The sequence below is a fragment of the Oncorhynchus kisutch genome, linkage group LG21 (assembly GCF_002021735.2).
Source record: "Oncorhynchus kisutch isolate 150728-3 linkage group LG21, Okis_V2, whole genome shotgun sequence".
Classification (NCBI taxonomy): Eukaryota; Metazoa; Chordata; class Actinopteri; order Salmoniformes; family Salmonidae; genus Oncorhynchus; species Oncorhynchus kisutch.
In genome coordinates this window covers 43,377,858-43,397,317 of record NC_034194.2, presented here as the reverse complement: position 1 = coordinate 43,397,317, position 19,460 = coordinate 43,377,858, and the positions used below count along the sequence as shown (strand labels likewise).

Genomic DNA, 19,460 nt, shown 5'->3' with positions numbered 1-19,460 from the left:
CTGGCTACAGTGCCCAGGTTAATAAGGCCACATTGTTGACAAAAAAGGACTCCAAAAAAGTTAATGAATCCATACAGCCAAATAATGATTCAAAATAGATCAATCATTTCTTTCCATACACATATTTCATATCAATATTCCACGTTTTTCTCATAATAGTAGAAACAAGTGTCATCAATTACCCATAATAATGGACTATTCCACCCTGACAGAGTTCCAGTGAATTGTTTCGCACCGTATGATTGCAAATACGACTTTCGTGAAATTTATCTGAAGCAATGAGGTGCTTTCAGAGTGGGACAGCTGCGGCAATGAGGTGCTTTCAGAGTGGGACAGCTGTGGCAATGAGGTGCTTTCAGAGTGGGACAGCTGTGGCAATGAGGTGCTTTCAGAGTGGGACAGCTGTGGCAATGAGGTGCTTTCAGAGTGGGACAGCTGTGGCAATGAGGTGCTTTCAGAGTGGGACAGCTGCGGCAATGAGGTGCTTTCAGAGTGGGACAGCTGTGGCAATGAGGTGCTTTCAGAGTGGGACAGCTGCGGCAATGAGGTGCTTTCAGAGTGGGACAGCTGTGGCAATGAGGTGCTTTCAGAGTGGGACAGCTGCGGCAATGAGGTGCTTTCAGAGTGGGACAGCTGTGGCAATGAGGTGCTTTCAGAGTGGGACAGCTGCGGCAATGAGGTGCTTTCAGAGTGGGACAGCTGTGGCAATGAGGTGCTTTCAGAGTGGGACAGCTGCGGCAATGAGGTGCTTTCAGAGTGGGACAGCTGTGGCAATGAGGTGCTTTCAGAGTGGGACAGCTGTGGCAATGAGGTGCTTTCAGAGTGGGACAGCTGTGGCAATGAGGTGCTTTCAGAGTGGGACAGCTGTGGCAATGAGGTGCTTTCAGAGTGGGACAGCTGTGGCAATGAGGTGCTTTCAGAGTGGGACAGCTGTGGCAATGAGGTGCTTTCAGAGTGGGACAGCTGTGGCAATGAGGTGCTTTCAGAGTGGGACAGCTGTGGCAATGAGGTGCTTTCAGAGTGGGACAGCTGTGGCAATGAGGTGCTTTCAGAGTGGGACAGCTGTGGCAATGAGGTGCTTTCAGAGTGGGACAGCTGTGGCAATGAGGTGCTTTCAGAGTGGGACAGCTGTGGCAATGAGGTGCTTTCAGAGTGGGACAGCTGTGGCAATGAGGTGCTTTCAGAGTGGGACAGCTGTGGCAATGAGGTGCTTTCAGAGTGGGACAGCTGTGGCAATGAGGTGCTTTCAGAGTGGGACAGCTGCGGCAATGAGGTGCTTTCAGAGTGGGACAGCTGCGGCAATGAGGTGCTTTCAGAGTGGGACAGCTGCGGCAATGAGGTGCTTTCAGAGTGGGACAGCTGCGGCAATGAGGTGCTTTCAGAGTGGGACAGCTGCGGCAATGAGGTGCTTTCAGAGTGGGACAGCTGCGGCAATGAGGTGCTTTCAGAGTGGGACAGCTGCGGCAATGAGGTGCTTTGAGAGTGGGACAGCTGCGGCAATGAGGTGCTTTCAGAGTGGGACAGCTGTGGCAATGAGGTGCTTTGAGAGTGGGACAGCTGCGGCAATGAGGTGCTTTCAGAGTGGGACAGAGAAAAGAAAAAGAAATAACAAATATTTAGTTAACGCATTTATTTCGTAAAAATAAATTTTCTGCTGACAATACTGCCATCGTCGTGGAGGCAAACAACATGTCTTGTGTAACGCATGTATCTGATGCTGTCTGGCTAAAAATAGTACAGCATGTCATACTATTTTTGTCCAGACTGCATCAGATACATGCGCTACACATAGTAAGACAGAGGGGCGCTGTTTCGCTCACTTGGACGCTTTCTCCGGTGAGATCGTTTCATCCACTTGCAATTGAAGGAAAGTTGGCGGGTGCACAGTGCACTGTTAGGATGCTGGAATTATTTTGGGATGAACGTGAGAAGGTAACCTACTTTTTTGAAGTGATTTGTTGATTTGACAAATCACTAAATCCGCCCCCTGAGCAGGACACCTTGAGCAGGACACAACATTTTGCAACTTTTGAATCTGTATCAAATTATATCTAATGAAAAGTAAGACATAAAAACTGTGGAAACAGCCCGTATAACATAGAAATAAATTGTTTTCTGGAGCCAATCAACATTTGTCCTTAGCTGCAGATAATGCAATTCCTCAATCTGTAGCCTAGCACTGCTCTGAGGATCAATATCACCTATGTTCCAGCGCCCTCTGTTGAATATGAGCAGTCATTACATCATCTCTACAGACTCCATTCAATGACGGTCCGCAGGCAAATGTTAAAAGGTGCAAAAACCTGACTTCTCCTGTTCATCTCCCCACCTCACTATGTAGTAAAGGGATGTGTCCCAAATGGCACCCTATTCTCTATGTAGTGCACTACATTTGACCAGGGCCCATAGGGAATAGGGTGCCATTTGACCAGGGCCGATAGGGAATAGGGTGCCATTTGACCAGGACCCATAGGGAATAGGGTGCCATTTAACCAGGGCCCATAGGGAATAGGGTGCCATTTGACGAGGGCCCATAGGGAATAGGGTGCCATATGCAAGGCTGATGATCATTTTTAAAATTGGACAGACACGAGATGACATTCAGTTGTGTCCTTCATGGTGAAACATTTATTCAAGTTTTATTCCTCATCAGATTTACAATGCATACCACATCTGTATCAATCCCCATGGTTCTGAATGCATACCACATCTGTATCAATCCCCATGGTTCTGAATGCATACCACGTCTGTATCAATCCCCATGGTTCTGAATGCATACCACATCTGTATCAATCCCCATGGTTCTGAATGCATACCACATCTGTATCAATCCCCATGGTTCTGAATGCATACCACGTCTGTATCAATCCCCATGGTTCTGAATGCATACCACGTCTGTATCAATCCCCATGGTTCTGAATGCATACCACGTCTGTATCAATCCCCATGGTTCTGAATGCATACCACGTCTGTATCAATCCCCATGGTTCTGAATGCATACCACGTCTGTATCAATCCCCATGGTTCTGAATGCATACCACATCTGTATCAATCCCCATGGTTCTGAATGCATACCACATCTGTATCAATCCCCATGGTTCTGAATGCATACCACGTCTGTATCAATCCCCATGGTTCTGAATGCATAACACGTCTGTATCAATCCCCATGGTTCTGAATGCATACCACGTCTGTATCAATCCCCATGGTTCTGAATGCATACCACATCTGTATCAATCCCCATGGTTCTGAATGCATACCACATCTGTATCAATCCCCATGGTTCTGAATGCATACCACGTCTGTATCAATCCCCATGGTTCTGAATGCATACCACGTCTGTATCAATCCCCATGGTTCTGAATGCATACCACATCTGTATCAATCCCCATGGTTCTGAATGCATACCACATCTGTATCAATCCCCATGGTTCTGAATGCATACCACATCTGTATCAATCCCCATGGTTCTGAATGCATACCACATCTGTATCAATCCCCATGGTTCTGAATGCATACCACGTCTGTATCAATCCCCATGGTTCTGAATGCATACCACGTCTGTATCAATCCCCATGGTTCTGAATGCATACCCCGTCTGTATCAATCCCCATGGTTCTGAATGCATACCACGTCTGTATCAATCCCCATGGTTCTGAATGCATACCACATCTGTATCAATCCCCATGGTTCTGAATGCATACCACGTCTGTATCAATCCCCATGGTTCTGAATGCATACCACGTCTGTATCAATCCCCATGGTTCTGAATGCATACCACATCTGTATCAATCCCCATGGTTCTGAATGCATACCACATCTGTATCAATCCCCATGGTTCTGAATGCATACCACATCTGTATCAATCCCCATGGTTCTGAATGCATAACACGTCTGTATCAATCCCCATGGTTCTGAATGCATACCACATCTGTATCAATCCCCATGGTTCTGAATGCATACCATGTCCAGTCCCATGGCTGTCTGTCTCTCAGAGGTCCTCTTCACAAGGGATTTCACACTCAGGAATCTTTCTGTTCATTTTTCAGTTCATATTTTCTCATCATCATAATCATCTAGAATGGATATAGCCTGAGTTAGCATGCTGCTTGTAGAACACCGCTGCTCTGGGATCGACTGAGAGGGTCTGGGTGCTGTGATCGACTGAGGGGGTCTGGGTGCTGTGATCGACTGAGAGGGTCTGGGTGCTGTGATCGACTGAGAGGGTCTGGGTGCTGTGATCGATTGAGGGGGTCTGGGTGCTGTGAACGACTGAGGGGGTCTGGGTGCTGTGATCGACTGAGGGGGTCTGGGTGCTGTGATCGACTGAGGGGGTCTGGGTGCTGTGATCGACTGACGGGGTCTGGGTGCTGTGATCGACTGAGGGGGTCTGGGTGCTGTGATCGACTGAGGGGGTCTGGGTTCTGTGATCGACTGAGGGGGGCGGGGTGCTGTGATCGACAGAGGAGGGGTCTGGGTGCTGTGATCGACTGAGGGGGTCTGGGTGCTGTGATCGACTGAGGGGGTCTGGGTTCTGTGATCGACTGAGGGGGGCGGGGTGCTGTGATCGACAGAGGAGGGGTCTGGGTGCTGTGATCGACTAAGAGGGTCTGGTGGTAGTTCCTGTGTCTCCTGTTTTTTCGACAACATCACCACTGCAGTTCAATACCGACTGTGTGTGTGTGTGTTGTGGCTAACTCATGGACAGCCAGTGAGTGAGGAGCAGGACCATGCAGCTTTAAGACAGATGTTCTTAGCCAGGGAAGGTCAAGATTTCTATTCCTCAGGAACTTGGTTGCCTGCTGTTCTATCTCCTATCTGACACTTAATCACACACACACACACACACACACACACACACACACACACACACACACACACACACACCTGGTTTCCCAGGTCTAAATCAGATGCTGGTTTGACAGACATGCCAGAATATAAGTGTGACCCAGCCCTGTTCGAAGCTCTAGCTAGAGGGCTGTGCTGCTACTGCTGTGAAATACTGTATTATGGATCTCTGTTAAGAGAGTACGTTCCCAAATGACACCCTATTCCCTAATATAGTGCACTACTTTGAACCAGAACCCTATGGGCCCTGGTCAAATGGCACCCTATTCCCTAATATAGTGCACTACTTTGAACCAGATCCCTATGGGCCCTGGTCAAATGGCACCCTATTCCCTAATATAGTGCACTACTTTGAACCAGATCCCTATGGGCCCTGGTCAGAAGTAGTGAATTATGATCCCAGTGGACAAAAAAAAGTGTTGGATCAAAGTTCAACCCAAAAATGCAATTTGATGACGTTGAATCAATGTGGAGAACTGACATTTTTTCCCACCAACCTTTTAATCTGAAACCCAATGACAACAGTGACATTTTTGTTGTTGTTGTTGTTGTTGCTAATTTCACATTGAATTCACGGTAGTTGACAAACTCAACCAAATGTAAATCAAAACTCGACGTTGAACTGACGTCTGTGGTCAGTGGGTAGGGAATAGGGTGCCATTTGGGATGCAGGCAGCCAGAGTCCGTAGGATAACTGAACTTTATTTTTTAAATTTATTTGACCTTCATTTAACTAGGCAAGTCAGTTAAGAACACATTCTTATTTTCAATGACGGCCTAGGAACAGTGGGTTAACTGCCTGTTCAGGGGCAGAACGACAGATTTGTACCTTGTCAGCTCGGGGGTTTGAACTCACAACCTTCCGGTTACTAGTCCAACGCATAGGCTACCCTGCCGCCCCATAACTTCACAGAGGCTGGTCCCTGAATATTGCTTAGATTCACAGCAGAGAAATAATGTATGCCTTGACCAAAACAGATAGCAGCAGCAGCACCCACCGCCAATGAAAGGTTGTGATACAAGGGGACATCAGCTTGATAACCAGTTTGGTCAAAGTGGTCTACTATGAAATTCACTGAGATCCCCAACGAGTCATAGTTGAGGGCGACTGCATTTCAACAAGTCCCATAAAGTTGGACCAGCATTGGACCAGTTGGACCAGCAAGTTGGACCAGTTGGACCAGCAAGTTGGACCAGCATTGGACCAGCAAGTTGGACCAGTTGAACCAGCAAGTTGGACCAGTTGGACCAGCAAGTTGGACCAGTAAGTTGGACCAGTTGGATCAGCATTGGACCAGTTGGACCAGCAAGTTGGACCAGCAAGTTGGACCAGCAAGTTGGACCAGTTGGACCAGCAAGTTGGACCAGTTGGACCAGCAAGTTGGACCAGTTGGACCAGCAAATCTCCTCTGTTAAAACGCGTTGCACAAAGTAAGGTTTACACGGTATCTGACAATGCTGAAACCCCCCCCCCTTCATTAGACCCTTTTACACAGTAGCCTCTCAACGTTCCATGGCATGTCATCATCAACACGGGACGGACAGGAAGAGAGTTGAAGCAGCATGTTACATGTGGCTAACCCCTACAGAACAAAACATGCTTTTAGATCTCTTAAAATGTATCTTAGATGGAAAGGGGGGAAATTAGGCGTTGTACGTATCTCTGTGTAGGAGTGCTGATCTAGGATCAGGTATTTTCTGTCTATAATAATCATGTTTATTGTGATCGAAAAAGGGCAAAACTGATCCGAGATCAGCACTCCAACTCTGAGATGCTTGATACAAACGGCTCTAGATCAGTATAAGTACGCGGGTGTAGGTAGAGAAGGGGCTTGGTAATAATTTGTATTTAAATAATTATTTAAATAGACCAGTGTTAGATTGGAAGGGGGAGGGGGGTCTCTTCTGAAAGAACACAGTAAAGTGAGGCTAGCACCCACCAAACTAGTCGATCAACATGCTTTCAGTCATTTCTGGTTCGTTTTGATGCATCCGTGTTGGCAAGCGGCCCTGTTTATTTAGTCTATTTTTCACAAACACACTTTTTCCATCTCTCCCTCCTCACTGTCGCTCTCGCTCTCGCTCTCCCTTTCTCTCTCCATGTCCCCGACTCTTAGACGGTGGACCAGGAAGACAGTTGGTGGTAGGAGCCTGTAGTGGAAGCGGGGTGTGGCCTAAATAGTAGGCGGAGCTCAGACATTGTCAGTCTCAAAAACATGCAGGTGGTCCCTGCATTCTCCCTCTCTTCCTCCACTTTCCTTTTCTCCACTCTCTTCTTCATGTTCAGAGGCATACAGATGTTCCTGGGAGTGGGCGTGGCCCAGGGGATCTTGCGAGTGGGCGCGGCCTACTGTGTGTGCTCGACCCAGGGACTCAGCTGATAGGCTACGACTGGACAGGATGCTACTGAGGCTGGACTGACGTGCGCCTCGTGGATGGGCCTCGATCTCTACACGCACTTCAATGTTTGTTCCCTCCCTGCAACATGAGAACATGAACAGCATCAAGGATAGGCCTGTTACATAATATTTCAGCCATGTTTTATGAGCTAGAGAAATACTTTGGGCTCAATCAATCAATCAATCAATCAATCAAAAACTATACGACAAGAGACACTGACCGCAAGGAGAATGTCTGTGTCTTATCCAGCATCCCAGCACCCCCAGCTCCTTCGCAGTCTGATTGGCTGTCCTGCTGCATATAAACATGACGCATCTGATGCTTGTCCAATCCTGCGCATGCATCTGGTTCCGGGGGCGTGGCAGCACTGCTGGTGCTGGGGAGCAGGCCAACTTCCTGTACGCTGACCCTAACATCTTGTAGGACTTCCTGGACGCTGGTGTCGCTGAGGGCGGGGTTGGTCTGGCCTCTTGTCCCCGGTCCCGGCCAGTGGTCGCTGACTACGTGAGAGAATAGAAGATCTTCAAGAGAAGTTCAGAAACAACATCAGATTAAAACTAGGAAACAACCATACAATCATACAGTAGTGTCAACATCTATTGGACTGATCTATTAGTGATCTATTGGACTGATCTATTAGTAATCTATTGGACTGATCTATTAGTAACCTATTGGACTGATCTATTAGTGATCTATTGGAGTGATCTATTAGTCATCTATTGGACTGATCTATTAGTCATCTATTGGACTGATCTATTAGTCATCTATTGGACTGATCTATTAGTCATCTATTGGACTGATCTATTAGTCATCTATTGGACTGATCTATTAGTCATCTATTGGACTGATCTATTAGTAATCTATTGGACTGATCTATTAGTAATCTATTGGACTGATCTATTAGTAATCTATTGGACGGATCTATTGGACGGATCTATTAGTCATCTATTGGACTGATCTATTAGTAATCTATTGAACATATCTATTAGTACTCTTTTGGACTGATCTATTAGTGATCTATTGGACTGATTTATTGGACTGGTCTATTGGATTGATTTATTGTGATCTATTGGACTGGTCTATTGTGATCTATTGGACTGGTCTATTGGATTGATTTATTGTGATCTATTGGACTGGTCTATCGTATGGATCTATTGGACTGGTCTATTGTGATCTATTGGACTGGTCTATTGTGATCTATTGGAATGGTCTATTGTGATCTATTGGACTGGTCTATTGTGATCTATTGGACTGGTCTATCGGACTGGTCTATCGGACTGGTCTATTGGACTGGTCTATTGGACTGGTCTATCGGACTGGTTTATTTGAGTTTACTTTGAACTACTCACTGCTGAACAATTCAAGATGGGATAAGCTAAGCTGAGTTACTTTGAACTACTCACTGCTGAACAATTCAAGATGGGATAAGCTGAGTTACTTTGAACTACTCACTGCTGAACAATTCAAGATGGGATAAGCTGAGTTACTTTGAACTACTCACTGCTGAACAATTCAAGATGGGATAAGCTGAGTTACTTTGAACTACTCACTGCTGAACAATTCAAGATGGGATAAGCTGAGTTACTTTGAACTACTCACTGCTGAACAATTCAAGATGGGATAAGCTGAGTTACTTTGAACTACACACTGCTGAACAATTCAAGATGGGAGATGAGCTGAGTTACTTTGAACTACTCACTGCTGAACAATTCAAGATGGGATAAGCTGAGTTACTTTGGTAAAAGCATTAAGGAATCTTTTTACTCATAATATAATGTACATAGTTCTTAAAACAAAAGACAAATTACAAACATAGGTAAGCATTAGATACAATATTTAATATACTATACTAAAGCCCCTTACAGCTGGCTAGGTCTTCCAGTTGTATCTTATGTGTTTCTGGGGGGTCGTTCTGCGGCTGGCACCATCCATTCCGACAGAGCGACATGGGGACGACCCCATAGACATACGTCAACATCAACGGGACGCCCACCCCTACAAGAGGACAGGAAGAGACAGGATGAGAGTGACTGAGGTACCTGTATTTCCTGGTCAATAAATGTTACCTTGAGGAAAATCTCCCGGCACATTTTAACATATGAATGAATGCTAGAAGAGTGATTCCTGGTATGACATTGATAACAGACACCTTGGTCTCAACAGGACTTCCTGTCAAAATAAAAGGTTAAATAAATGAAATACCATAGTATGATTAACAATACATGAGAACAACTAAGAGTACGCAGAGATTTGTATTTATTTATTGAACCTTTATTTAACTAGGCAAGACAGTTAAGAACAAATTCTTATTTACAATGACGGCCTACTGGGGAACAGTGGGTTAAACTACCTTGTTCAGGGACAGAACGACAGATTGTTACCTTGTCAGCTCGGGGATTCGATCTAGCAACCTCTAACCACTATGCTACCTGACGCCCCAAGACATCTATCTTCACCCATCTCTCTCTCCCACAGATGACTGGGTTAACGTAACAAAAATGGAAACAGGACTGACATTGCAAGCTAGCCTTTCTCTTCCTCCTCCCAGTACATCTAACCTAGTATCAACTTTAACCTGATGTAAAAAAAAGGCTTCACTGTAAAACATGAAACCCAGTCAGAAATGTCAGGGAGACAAGGAGGAGAAAGACGAAAAGAGAGAGAAAGAGGGACGGGGGAGAGAGAGAGACAAGGAGGAGAAAGAGGAAAAGAGAGAGAGCGAGAGAGAGAGAGAGAGAGAGAGAGAGAGACACACAAGGAGGAGAAAGAGGGAAAGAAAGAAAGAGAGAAAGAGAGGGGGGAGAGAGAGATAGAGAGAGACGAGGAGAAAGAGGGAAAGAGAGAAAGAGAGGGGGGGGGAGACAAGGAGGAGAAAGAGGGAAAGAGAGAGAAAGAGGGATGGGGAGACAGAGAAGGAGAGAGAGACGAGGAGAAAGAAGGAAAGAGAGCAAGAGGGATGGGGAGACGAGGAGAAAGAGGAAAAGAAAGAAAGGGAGAAAGAGAGGGGGGAGATAGAGAGAGACAATGAGGAGAAAGAGGGAAAGAGAGAGAAAGAGGGATGGGGAGACAGAGAGAAGGAGAGAGAGACGAGGAGAAAGAGGGAAAGAGAGAGCAAGAGGGATGGGGAGACAAGGAGGAGAAAGAGGAAAGAAAGAAAGAGAGAAAGAGAGGGGGGAGAGAGAGAGACAATGAGGAGAAAGAGGGAAAGAAAGAAAGAGAGAATGAGAGGGGGAGAGAGAGACAAGGAGGAGAAGAGGGAAATAGAGAGACAAGGAGGGGAAAGAGGGAAAGAAAGAAAGAGAAAGAGGGGAGAGAGACAAGGAGGAGAAAGAGGGAAAGAAGAGAAAGAAAGAAAGAAAGAAAGAAAGAAAGAAAGAAAGAAAAGAAAGAAAGAAAGAAAGAAAGAAAGAAGAAAGAAAGAAAGAAAGAAAGAAAGAAAGAGAGGGGGAGAGAGAGAGACAAGGAGGAGAAAGAGGGAAAGAAAGAAAGAGAAAGGGAGGGGGAGAGAAAGAGGGAAAGAGAGAGAAAGAGGGATGGGGAGACAGAGAGGGAGAGAGAGAGACGAGGAGAAAGATAGAAAGAGGGAACAGGGAGACCGAGAGAAGGAGTGAGAGAGAGAGAGACAAGGAGGAGAAACAGGGAAAGATAGAGAGAAAGAGGGACGGGGGAGACCGAGAGAAGGAGAAAGAGGAAGAGAGACAAGGAGAAAGAGGGATATAAAAAAAGAGGGGTCAGAGCTGAAGCCCACAAGAACAGACAAGTCCTTTCAGATGGAGAGAGAGAGGGATGGAGAGATTAATGGATGGAGAGGGGGGTGTGTGTGTAGGAAGAGGGAGAGGCTAATGTGCTGAGTCCCAGCCTTCAGTTCAACAGTGTGGTGATGGTAGTGACACTTCAGAGGCGGCAGGGTCAGGCAGGGCACACATACACAAACCAGGGAGGCTGCAGTAAGCTCACATGCCCCAGGCTTCTGCCAGAGAAAGACCTGGGTTCAAATAGTATTTGCAATTCATTTGATTGAGCATGCCTGTAGTGCCAGATGGGTGGGGTTTCCACTTTTGGGACTATTGCATGTCAAAGATTCACCAGGCACAGGTTAAGGATTTGAAAGAAACCTAATACTATTTGAACCCAGGCTTCTGCCAGAGACAGACTTGTTATGAAATGACAAGTCATCAAAGAGAATAAGGAGTAAGGTCTATTCCAGGTCTACTCCAGGTCTATTCCAAGACTATTCCAGGTCTATTCCAAGGCTATTCCAGGTCTATTCCAGGTCTATTCCAGGTCTATTCCAGGTCTATTCCAGGTCTATTCCAAGTCTACTCCAAGACTATTCCAGGTATGTTCCAAGACTATTCCAAGACTATTCCAAGGCTATTCCAGGTCTACGCCAAGGCTATTCCAGGTTTATTCCAAGGCTACTCCAGGTCTACTCCAAGGCTATTCCAGGTCTATTCCAGGTCTACTCCAAGGCTATTCCAGGTTTACTCCAAGGCTATTCCAGGTCTATTCCAGGTCTACTCCAAGGCTATTCCAGGTTTACTCCAAGGCTATTCCAGGACTATTCCAGGTCTACTCCAAGGCTATTCCAGGTCTATTCCAGGGCTATTCCAGGTCTACTCCAAGGCTATTCCAGGTCTATTCCAAGGCTATTCCAGGTCTATTCCAGGGCTATTCCAGGTCTACTTCAAGGCTATTCCAGGTCTACTCCAAGGCTATTCCAGGTCTACTCCAAAGCTATTCTAAAGGAAATTCCAGGGCTATTCTGTGTGTGTGTGTATTTCTTGTGCTCATCAGCTCTTTTCTCAGATTGAGAGGAGAACCATATGAGGACAAAGCCAGTTGACCAATGGAGTGTGTGTGTGTGTGTGTGTGTGTGTGTGTGTGTGTGTGCTCAGGCCTCTCTCTGGTAGAGTCAAACTTATGGCTTTGGACCAGGAACCATGTCAATTCAAATCAAGGGGCTTTATTGGCATGGAAAACATATGTTAACATTGCCAAAGCAAGTAATGTTGATAATATACAAAAGTGAAATAAACTCTCTCTCTCTCACAGTAAGACATATTCTATCTTCATCCATCTCTGACCCAGTAAGACATCAATGTCCTCTGAGTCCCAAATGGCACCCTATTCCCTATGTAGTGCACTACTTTTGACCAGGGCTCATATGGAATAGGGTGCCATTTGGGATTACTTCGATTACTGCTTTATTGCTGTTCCACTGTCCAGGAAGTAGTTTTACCAAAGGACTGCATGTACCAAAGGACTGCATGTACCAAAGGACTGCATGTACCAAAGGACTGCATGTGCCAAAGGACTGCATGTACCATTATAACAACACAGTGTGATGAGTAACACTATTAAACAGATGATTGACTTTAAACTGCAAATATTATTATTATTAATTTTAATTTTTTTGAACCTTTATTTAACTAAGAAAGTCAGTTCAGAACAATTTCTTATTTTCAATGACGGCCTAGGAACAATGGCTTGTTCACGGGCAGATCGACAGATTTTTACCTTGTCAGCTCAGGGATTCAATCTTCACCCTTCCGGTTACAAGTCCAACGCCCTAATCACTAGGCTACCCGCCGTCCCTACACTCTAACCACTAGGCTACCCTGCCGCCTCTACACTCTAACCTCTAGGCTACCCTGCCGCCTCTACACTCTAACCACTAGGCTACCCTGCCGCCTCTACACTCTAACCACTAGGCTACCCTGCCGCCTCTACACTCTAACCACTAGGCTACCCTGCCGCCTCTACACTCTAACCACTAGGCTACCCTGCCGCCTCTACACTCTAACCACTAGGCTACCCTGCCGCCTCTACACTCTAACCACTAGGCTACCCTGCCGCCTCTACACTCTAACCACTAGGCTACCCTGCCGCCTCTACACTCTAACCACTAGGCTACCCTGCCGCCTCTACACTCTAACCACTAGGCTACCCTGCCGCCTCTACACTCTAACCACTAGGCTACCCCGCCGCCTCTACACTCTAACCACTAGGCTATCTGCTGCCCCGGAATATAGTACACGACGTGATGAAACATTGAAACGAAGTTGCAAGCTACTTTCGAAGCAAAGCGTTGTAGAACGAGTGTCTTGTGAAACACAGTCCAGACACTGGCTCTTGATTTCTTGCCATAACTGATTTGCCTGAAAAAGCTCCAGCTATCACCAAGCTACGCTAGCTAGCTGCTGTCAGCTAGATCGGACAGCTAGCTGCAGATAATACCAAGCTACGCTAGCTAGCTGCTGTCAGCTAGATAGGACAGCTAGCTGCAGATATCACCAAGCTACGCTAGCTAGCTGCTGTCAGCTAGATAGGACAGCTAGCTGCAGATATCACCAAGCTACGCTAGCTGCTGTCAGCTACATATCGTGAAATCATTGGCCACTTTAATAAATTGATCACTAGTCACATTAATAATGCCACTTTAATAATGTTTACATATCTTGCATTACTGATCTCATGTGTATATACTGTATTCTATACCATCTATTGCATCTTGCCTATGCCCCTCGTCCATCGCTCATCCATATATTTATATATATATTTTCTTATTCCATTCCTTTACTTAGATTTGTTAGTTGCTGTGGAATTGTTAGATTACTTGTAAGGTATTGCTGCACTGGCGGAACTAGAAGCACAATAATTTTGCTACTCTCGCAATAACATCTGCAAACCATGTGTATGTGACCAATAAAATCGTATTTGATTTTGATTTGATAGGCTAGCCAGCTGCAGCTATCACAAAGCTATGCTAGCTAGCTGTTGTCAGCTTGGCAAAACACAAGGTCAGCACAAGGTTAAGCCAACATAGTATCGAATTAGCTGACAATCTTGAGATGGCAAGTCTGTCAGGACTTCAAAACTTTGTTCTCTCCATACCACAGCTAGCTTAAATTACCTTGCTGTACTCACTACTGGGACTGTTTGTTGTGATTGAATGGCAAATATAAAGCCAAGAAACACCCACTTCAAACCACAACCTCAAGACAACTGTCATTTGCCTTCAGTCGTGTCCGCTAGCATTTCTTAATGAGTATTCATGAAAAACAAGGCCAAATCAGGAAGTGCAAGTCGCCCTGTAAATTCCGGCCTAACTCTTACGTTTTAGTGGACAAGATGGAGAGGTGTTCTTGTTGTTTGTGTTCTTGTTGTTTGTGTTCTTTTTGTTTGTGTTCTTGTTGTTTGTGTTCTTGTTGTTTGTGTTCTTGTTGTTTGTGTTCTTGTTGTTTGTGTTCTTGTTGTTTGTGTTCTTGTTGTTTGTGTTCTTGTTGTTTGTGTTCTTTTTGTTTGTGTTCTTTTTGTTTGTGTTCTTGTTGTTTGTGTTCTTGTTGTTTGTGTTCTTGTCTTGTTGTTTGTCGCTGTCCTTACCCACAGTGACAGCAGCTATGACGGGCGACACGAACACGGACATCATGACGCCGCTGGCCACCGTTAGGTAATGTTTACTACCTGAGATATTGTTCTTCTTACAGCGTCCGTGGACCTGGGGGGGGGGAGAAGAACTTATGATGTCAAAATGGCCGACATGATCATATATGGCATATGGCATCATTAGTATTTTTTTTTTTTTTTACAATTTCAATTCAGAATAAATGGTTGAATTGTTGTATTTGTGTCACCGATAGCTTTATTAAAATATCACTTGAGAGCAGAAAACAAGTAGACATGAGACTTTACAGTGAGCAGATATTCTTTCTCTCTAGGGTTAAGGGTCAATATGTCCTCCTACCTTGCGGCCCATGTAGATGGGTTAAGGTTAGGGGTCAACGTGTCCTCGTACCTTTCGGCCCATGTAGACGGGTTAAGGTTAGGGGTCAACATGCCCTCGTACCTTGCGGCCCATGTAGATGAGTTAAGGTTAGGGGTCAACGTGTCCTCGTACCTTGCGGCCCATGTAGATGGGTTAAGGTTAGGGGTCAACGTGTCCTCGTACCTTGCAGCCCATGTAGATGGGTTAAGGTTAGGGGTCAACGTGCCCTCGTACCTTGCGGCCCATGTAGATGGGTTAAGGTTAGGGGTCAACGTGCCCTCGTACCTTGCGGCCCATGTAGATGGGTTAAGGTTAGGGGTCAACGTGTCCTCGTACCTTGCGGCCCATGTAGATGGGTTAAGGTTAGGGGTCAACGTGCCCTCGTACCTTGCGGCCCATGTAGATGAGTTAAGGTTAGGGGTCAACGTGTCCTCGTACCTTGCGGCCCATGTAGATGGGTTAAGGTTAGGGGTCAACGTGCCCTCGTACCTTGCGGCCCATGTAGATGGGTTAAGGTTAGGGGTCAACGTGTCCTCGTACCTTGCGGCCCATGTAGATGGGAATGCCCACTATGATGACGGGGATGGCGATGCCAGCGATGAGAGAGATGATTACTGGGGCGCCGAGCAGCATGCCCACCTGCCACAGCACCTTCCGGGTCTGAGACCACGGTTTCTTCCCCCAGAACGTACAACCTGAGGGACTGCAGGAAGAGGACGAGAGACAGGAAGAGGAGCTTAGAGGACGGACCAGAACGTACAACCCGAGGGACTGCAATGCATTCGTGAGAGTATGTTCCATATACAGTACCTTCAGAAAGTATTCACACCCTTCAACTGTTTCCACATTTTGTTGTTGTTTACAGCCTGAATTTAAAATGGATTAATTGTAGATGTTGTGTCACTGGGCTACACACAATACCCCATAATGTCAAAGTGGAATTATGGTTTTCCAAAATTTGACAAATTAGTCTTTAAAATCCCATAAGCTTTGTCAGTCTGACCTAAATGGACATGATAGTACCTTCGAGTAGAGCCTGTTAAGTCTGTCTCTTTGGTTACATTTCTCTTTATGTATCTGTGTCCCCTGTCTGCCTGTGTCCCATGTGATAGAATAGGGTCCATAGTAAAAAGGGAATCTATATACAACAGCTGGTAACCGTTAGTAACAGTGTCTATAGCTACCTGAGGTAGTGGTAACCGTTAGTAACAGTGTCTATAGCTACCTGAGGTAGTGGTAACCGTTAGTAACAGTGTCTATAGCTACCTGAGGTAGTGGTAACCGTTAGTAACAGTGTCTATAGCTACCTGAGGTAGTGGTAACCGTTAGTAACAGTGTCTATAGCTACCTGAGGTAGTGGTAACTAGGGCTGTTGCGGTGACCGTATTACCGCCACACCAGCAGTCATGAGTCATGACTAGGGCTGTGGAGGTCACAAAATTTCGTCAGCCGGTGATTGTCAAACAAATAACTGTCCGTCTCATGGCAATTGACCGTTAATTAACATAAACACATTTAGTAACTCCTGGCTTCCACACACAGTCTACACGCTATTTAAAAAAAATCTTCACAATAAATCCATGATTTATTTTAGACAGGTCTAAAGAAGCTGTGATAGGAAGAAAATGTAGTCTATTTCAGAAGAACAGAATAACATACTCTGAGTTGTCCTTATGTTAGGCCCTGATCTGGCTATGCCATATGGCTGTGGGCTACACTAGTTCCTTTAGCAGACGAGATTGGCTTATAATTCCGTGGCATTATTTTATATTATTTTATATTTGAAGAAAACAATTGATCAAAGCAAAAAAATATAAATATTTTCTCCAAACGATTTGAAGGAGGGCTCACATGTGGCTATTCTGTGTTGATCGGTAAATAAAGAAATACAGTTGAAGTGGGAAGTTTAAATGCAGCTGGTGGCCACACATACAGTTACGTTGGAGTCATTAAAACTAGAGTTTTGGCAAGTCGGTTAGGACATCTACTTTGTGCACGACACAAGTAATTTTTTCCTACAATTGTTTACAGAGAGATTATTTCACTTATAATTCACTGTATGACAATTCCAGTGGGTCAGAAGTTTACAAACACTAAGTTGACTGTGCCTTTAAACAGCTTACAAAATTACAGAAATTGATGACTTTAGAAGCTTCTGATAGGCTAATTGACATCATTTGAGTCAATTGGATGTGTTCCTGTGGATGTATTTCAAAGCCTACCTTCAAACTCAGTGCCTCTTTGCTTGACATCATTGGAAACTCAACAGAAATCAGGCAAGACCTCAGAAAAATTATTGTAGACCTCCACAAGTCTGGTTCATCCTTGGGAGCAATTTCCAAACGCCTGAAGGTACCTCGTTCATCTGTACAAACAATAGTACGCAAGTATAAACACCATGGGACAACGCAGCTGTCATATCGCTCAGGAAGGAGACACGTTCTGTCTCCTAGAGATGAACGTACTTTGGTGCGAAAAGTGAAAATCAATCCCAGAACAGCAAAGGATCTTGTGAAGATGCTGGAGGAAACTGGAACAAAAGTATCTATATCCACAGTAAAACGAGTGCTATATCGACATAACCTGAAAGGCCGCTCAGCAAGGAAGAAGCCTCTGCTCCAAAACCACCATAAAAAAGCCAGACTACAGTTTGCAACTGCACATGGGGACAAAGATCATACTTTTTGTAGAAATGTCCTCTGGTCTGATGAAACAAAACTATGACTCTTTAGCCATAATGACCATCGTTACGTTTGGAGGAAAAAGGGGGGGGCTTGCAAGCCAAAGAACACCATCCCAACCGTGAAGCACGGGGGTGGCAGCATCATGTTTTGGGGGTGCTTTGCTGCAGGAGGGACTGGTGCATTTCACAAAACATATGACTTCATGAGGAAGGAAAATGATGTGGATATATTGAAGCAACATCTCTAGACATCAGTCAGGAATTTAAAGCTTGGTCGCAAATGGGTCTTCCAAATGGACAGTGACCCCAAGCATACTTCCAAAGTTGTGGCAAAATGGCATAAGGACAACAAAGTCAAGGTATTGGAGTGGCCATCACAAAGCCCTGACCTCAATCCCATAGAAAATGTGGGCAGAACTGAAAAAGTGTGTGTGAGCAAGGAAGCCTACAAACCTGACTCAGTTACACCAGCTCTGTCAGGAGGAATGGGCCAAAATTCACTCAACTTATTGTGGGAGGCTTGTGGAAGGCTACCTGAAACGTTTGACCCAAGTTAAACAATTTAAAGGCAATGCCACCAAATACTAACTGAGTGAATGTAAACTTCTGACCCACTGGGAATGTGATGAAAGAAATAAAACCTGAAATAAATAATTATCTCTACTATTATTCTGACATTTCACATTCTTAAAATGTGGTGTTGATCCTAACTGACCTAAAACAGGGAATTTTTACTATGATTAAATGTTGTGAATTGTGAAAAACTGAGTTTAAATGTATATGGCTAAGGTTTTTGCAAACTTGCAAACTTCAACTGTATGTACTCCTCATAGATGCTTAATTTAGAGTTATTAATGTATCTTTAGTTGTTCTACAAACGCTGGTCTATATGTTTTGATTTTTAATACATTGTAAGGCTGTAGGATGCGACTCTAATAATGATTTTTTAAATTTTTTAAGTAGCTTGAAAAGGCATTGAGCTCTGCTTTGTTTTTTTCGCAGACTGTACACACTCCACTACTCTATTATTCACAATTTGACAAGCACTTAATAAATGCCTCGAATTTCACGGCGGCATCCTCTTTGTGGCCGTAATGCACCTAAAAAATAAAAAATAAACATTCCCCTTTGCATCCCGGAGTGCTGCGTTGTGCCCTGCTGCGCAATCTGAAGTGTCTCTCCGTCAATCACGTGATCGGGTCTTTCTCGCAGGCTACAAGTGAAGACAGACACATCAGGGATGCCACTCCGTGCGTTCTTATCCAATTCCGAGGTGCATATTGAAGATATTGGAAGGGACTGTCCACATTTACTTTGTCAGCCAATAAGATGAGTAGGACTAACGAAAAGCAAAAGCCCTAGCCTATGTCAATCTACTATCCCCCATAGTACAAAAAGTCGACCTATTCCATTCTGTGCGAGAAATAAATATTACAAACATAGTCTGGGACAGTTGTGGGATGCGATAGATCCCAAATTAATACAACCACTAGCATCAAATCAGAACGTTTAGCTTATAATGTTGATAAACTGTAAGAGGTGGCAATGCGCACGTGGTAGTAGGCTATAAGCATGAATGTCCCATTAACGGAACACATCATTGAGACCATCAGTCTTTTGCATGACAATAACCGTCTGACAAAATGAATGACTGCCACAGCCCTAGTGGTCACCGTTAGTAACAGTGACTAAGCTACATGAGGTAGTGGTCACCGTTAGTAACAGTGACTAAGCTACATGAGGTAGTGGTAACAGTTAGTA

The 19,460-nt window shown here is 44.9% G+C and overlaps 1 protein-coding gene across 6 annotated transcripts in view; it reads right to left on the bottom strand.

Moving 5' to 3' along the window:
- Positions 1 to 5,652: 5,652 nt before the first annotated feature.
- The window catches only part of si:ch211-278j3.3 (E3 ubiquitin-protein ligase RNF19A), a 56,395-nt gene continuing 42,587 nt past the window's right edge, over positions 5,653 to 19,460 (bottom strand). For 5 of the 6 annotated variants that reach the window (XM_031800456.1, XM_031800457.1, XM_031800453.1 and 2 more), the window contains 5 exons: positions 15,557 to 15,719; positions 14,635 to 14,749; positions 9,112 to 9,243; positions 7,469 to 7,769; positions 5,653 to 7,326 (listed from right to left, as the gene is read on the bottom strand). In XM_031800456.1, coding sequence (XP_031656316.1) covers positions 7,041 to 7,326; positions 7,469 to 7,769; positions 9,112 to 9,243; positions 14,635 to 14,749; positions 15,557 to 15,719 — 997 coding nt within the window. In that variant the 3' untranslated portion in view covers positions 5,653 to 7,040. The remainder of the gene's footprint in view (positions 7,327 to 7,468; positions 7,770 to 9,111; positions 9,244 to 14,634; positions 14,750 to 15,556; positions 15,720 to 19,460) is intronic. The other variant, XM_031800459.1, reaches the window with a different exon arrangement.